This window comes from Ixodes scapularis, unplaced genomic scaffold, assembly GCF_016920785.2.
Source record: "Ixodes scapularis isolate PalLabHiFi unplaced genomic scaffold, ASM1692078v2 PGA_scaffold2__306_contigs__length_199485367, whole genome shotgun sequence".
NCBI lineage: Eukaryota > Metazoa > Arthropoda > Arachnida > Ixodida > Ixodidae > Ixodes > Ixodes scapularis.
This window is the reverse complement of record NW_024609857.1, coordinates 163,614,956-163,618,273: the sequence shown is the minus strand read 5'-3', so window position 1 is coordinate 163,618,273 and position 3,318 is coordinate 163,614,956. Positions and strand designations below refer to the sequence as shown.

Genomic DNA, 3,318 nt, shown 5'->3' with positions numbered 1-3,318 from the left:
CTCTAAACGAATTTGTCCTGACAGAGAGCCATTAACTATAAGCCTAGTGGTACAATTTCGGTAGCATATCTTTATTCCTTTAAAAATTGTTGGTTCTAAGTTTACGTGGCGGAGTATGTCGAATAGAAAAATATGGGAGACGCGATCAAAAGCTTTTGCTAAATCCACTTGAACCATAGCCACTTGATCTGCATGAGCACAACAGCTCTCTATTATTGTACGAGCTACGTGTATGTTTGTCTGTATCGTTCTGCCCTTAATTCCACAAGTCTGGTGATTGCCAACAACACTGGATGCGACGTATTGAAGTCGTTTTGTCAGAATGTTTGCAAAGATTTTGTAGTCCACATTGCAGAGTGTAATAGGGCGGTACCCTTCAACATTCAAAAGCTTATTCGCCTCTTTACTTTTTGGGATTAAAACTGTATGGCTCTTATAAAAAGAAGGTGGTAGTGTTTCCTGCTCATACGCTTCCAGAAATACTGTAAGTAAAAACGGGCTTAGGAGGTCCTTGTATTCTTTATAAAACTCTGCTGGGATTCCATCCGGCCCTGGTGTTTTTGAATTTGGTAATTCATCTATAGCGCATTGTACTTCTTCCAATGTGATTGGTCTACCAAGGAGATCGCTCTTAAGCTGGCTAACCTAAGCCATCAAAGAGACTAGATATTTAGCTTTTTCTCTATTTATCGATTGCGTTTGCCCGAAGAGGCTCTGGTAGTGTGTTTCAAAAGCATTCATGATGTCAAGTTCGTCAGATGATAATGCCCCGTTACAATTCAGAAGTTGTATTCTTTTTGACTGTCTATTGCGAGTCTCATCGTCTAGTGCTCGTCGAGTGGGTGTCTCGGAGGATAGAAATCGCCTACAACGTGACCGTACTAGTGCTCCGTGGAACCGTTTTTGTTCGTGACTTTGTATCTGACATTTCACTCGTAGTATTTCTTCATGAAGCAGGCCAGGCGTCTCGCACTTTAGCTCGTGGAGGGTCTGTAGGTTGCGTAAAAGAAAATTTTTGTCTTTCTTTGCATGGAAGGATGTTATGCACGAGCATTCAATTGCTTCGTTCTTAATTTCTTGTTTAAACAAGCCCCACTGGGCAAAAATGCCAAATTGGTGGTTCGTACTCGCTTTATAAAAACTTTCTCGAACTCGCTTGCTAAACTCTTTGTCTTCTAATAGTCTCGTATTAAATTTCCATAAAGCCCAATTTGGTGGTGGTTTACGTTGTACGTCTCTACCGATGCACGCCCTTACAAGGCAATGATCCGAAAAGGAAACTGGTTTTACGTCGTAGGCACTCACGTCTGCAAAAAGGGGACTTGATACATAAATGCGATCCAGTCTCGCATTGCATGTTGCATGAAGATGGGTAAATCGATTAGAAACGTTTCGCGAAGCCCCAACGTCAAAAAGGTAGTAATCAGATGTGAGACTGTCCAAAATTTCGGCACTACTATCACGCCTTGTAGAAGGCACTGATCTGTCGTTAACGTTACACACACAGTTAAAGTCTCCGAACAAAACAATCTGCTTGTCTGTATCCAGAAATGGGGCAAGATTTTCAAAGAAAAAACGCCTCTCTCGCTCGCCGTTATAAGCGTAAATGCACAGTAAACAAAAAAAAAATGCCCCGTAACAGAAAATTGCAGCATATAAACCTTCCTTTGTCGCCAACGACATGTGACAGTGAAGAATAACCCAGGCTTTTTTTAAAAAACAAAAAGCACCCTCCCGACAAGCCATCAGCATGACTGACACATACCTCGTATGTCAAGAGGAAAGGGTCCAGTGCTCGAGCGGTGTCCTCATCAGACGATATCTTTGTTTCCTGTATGGCAACAAAGTCTATCTGTTCTTTTAAGAGGAGCCTATATACTTGGGACTGTCGCGCACGTGAACAAAGTCCTCTGACGTTGAGGGTAGCGAAGCTGAGTGGGGGGCGTGCCATGGGCTACTAGTTGTTATGTAGGTAGAACATCATTGTCTTTCATCGCGTTGTCCGGCTCTGGAGCCAGGCTGTAAGGGTCTTCTCGGAGCGCTGCTGGTTTGCGCTTTGCCTCTTCTCCCTCGTCATTCTTGCTCTCCTCCTTGGCACCCATCCCAGAGGGCTGGGACGACTCTGCCTTAGGAGCGGGTCTCTTGACGGATGCTCCACCGGATGTGGTGGAACGCTCCCGGCGAGGCTGTGGCTGTTGGCTGCAGGACGGCTCCTCTGTTACCTTCAAGAGAGGGTACTCGTCTTCTGACCAGTTTCGCATGGTTGCTGTAGTGGTTGTCGTAGAGTCTTCTTTGGTTGGCTCAGAGGAGACATCTTGTGAGACGGGATTGGTCGTTTCTGCTTCTTGGGAAGTAGTTTCCCGTTCTGTGCTTGGTGCTACGCAATCGATGACTTCTCCTGTAGCGTCAATCATCTCACTGATGTCCATTAGGTGATCTTGAACAACGTCATCAAGGGGGGCTCTCCCCTGTCGGAGCTTGTCGGCGTATGTCGATACACATTCGTCTGTAGAGTGCCCATAGCGGCGGCATTCGCCGCACCGAGGAATTCTGCACTCTCGACGTATGTGCCCGATTCGGTTGCATCGGAGGCACAACGGAGGGCGACCAGGAACGATCACGAGGCTTCGGCAACCGAAAACCGTGAGTTGGTGCGGGATTTGGATGCTGTTCATCCCTTCGCGGAGTGTTAACGTTACTTCCTTGTTTAAAGTCTCCATTTGCTCCATCCCTGGGCAACTCCACTTCTCGCGAACTATTGAACGAACCGTACCGTAGGGTGCTAGCGCCTCTTCGATTCGCTTGTTTTCCATGTGGACCGGCAGCCACAACAACTTGAGCTTAACGTCCCTGGTGTCTGGGTCGATGACTATGCATCTGTGTCCCTTCACACAGAGCTCGGCCTTGATGACAAGCTTGGCTTTCGCCAAAGAGTTAGTACAAGTTACCATCCATACGTGGCTCATTTGGAATTGGCCAATTCCGATGATATCTTGAGCCTCAACCACTCCTCGTAAGGCATCACGGAAGTCAGGTGCGCGGTAGGGTCTCGCGGCAAGATCTCCATGCAGGAAAACAGAGTTTAGGCTCAAATTACCTGTGGGTAGACGAGGTAAGACGGTCCGGTATTCAGTTGTTATGGTTTCCGAAGAACTGGCCGAAGCCTCAGCATTTCCCCGGCCAGTGGCCGGTGTATTTTCCTTGGAGAACATAAAGCGCGTCCGTTCGGAACGGCGTCTTCTTCTTTCTCCCCCCCGCAGGGGGCACCTGCGAAAGCAGGTGTTTGGAGAGTGGCGTCTCCACGGACCCCGAGCCCCG

The 3,318-nt window shown here is 47.4% G+C and overlaps 1 protein-coding gene across 1 annotated transcript; it reads right to left on the bottom strand.

Moving 5' to 3' along the window:
- Positions 1-1,964: 1,964 nt before the first annotated feature.
- Positions 1,965-2,966, bottom strand: LOC120848045. Its single transcript, XM_040219955.1, has one exon. The coding sequence runs from the start codon at positions 2,964-2,966 to the stop codon at positions 1,965-1,967; it is 1,002 nt and encodes a 333-aa protein (XP_040075889.1).
- Between the last annotated feature and the right edge of the window lie 352 nt (positions 2,967-3,318).

Excerpts from the sequence above, each read along its gene's own strand:
- LOC120848045 (XM_040219955.1), bottom strand. The coding sequence starts at position 2,966 with ATGAGCCACGTATGGATGGTAACTTGTACTAACTCTTTGGCGAAAGCC.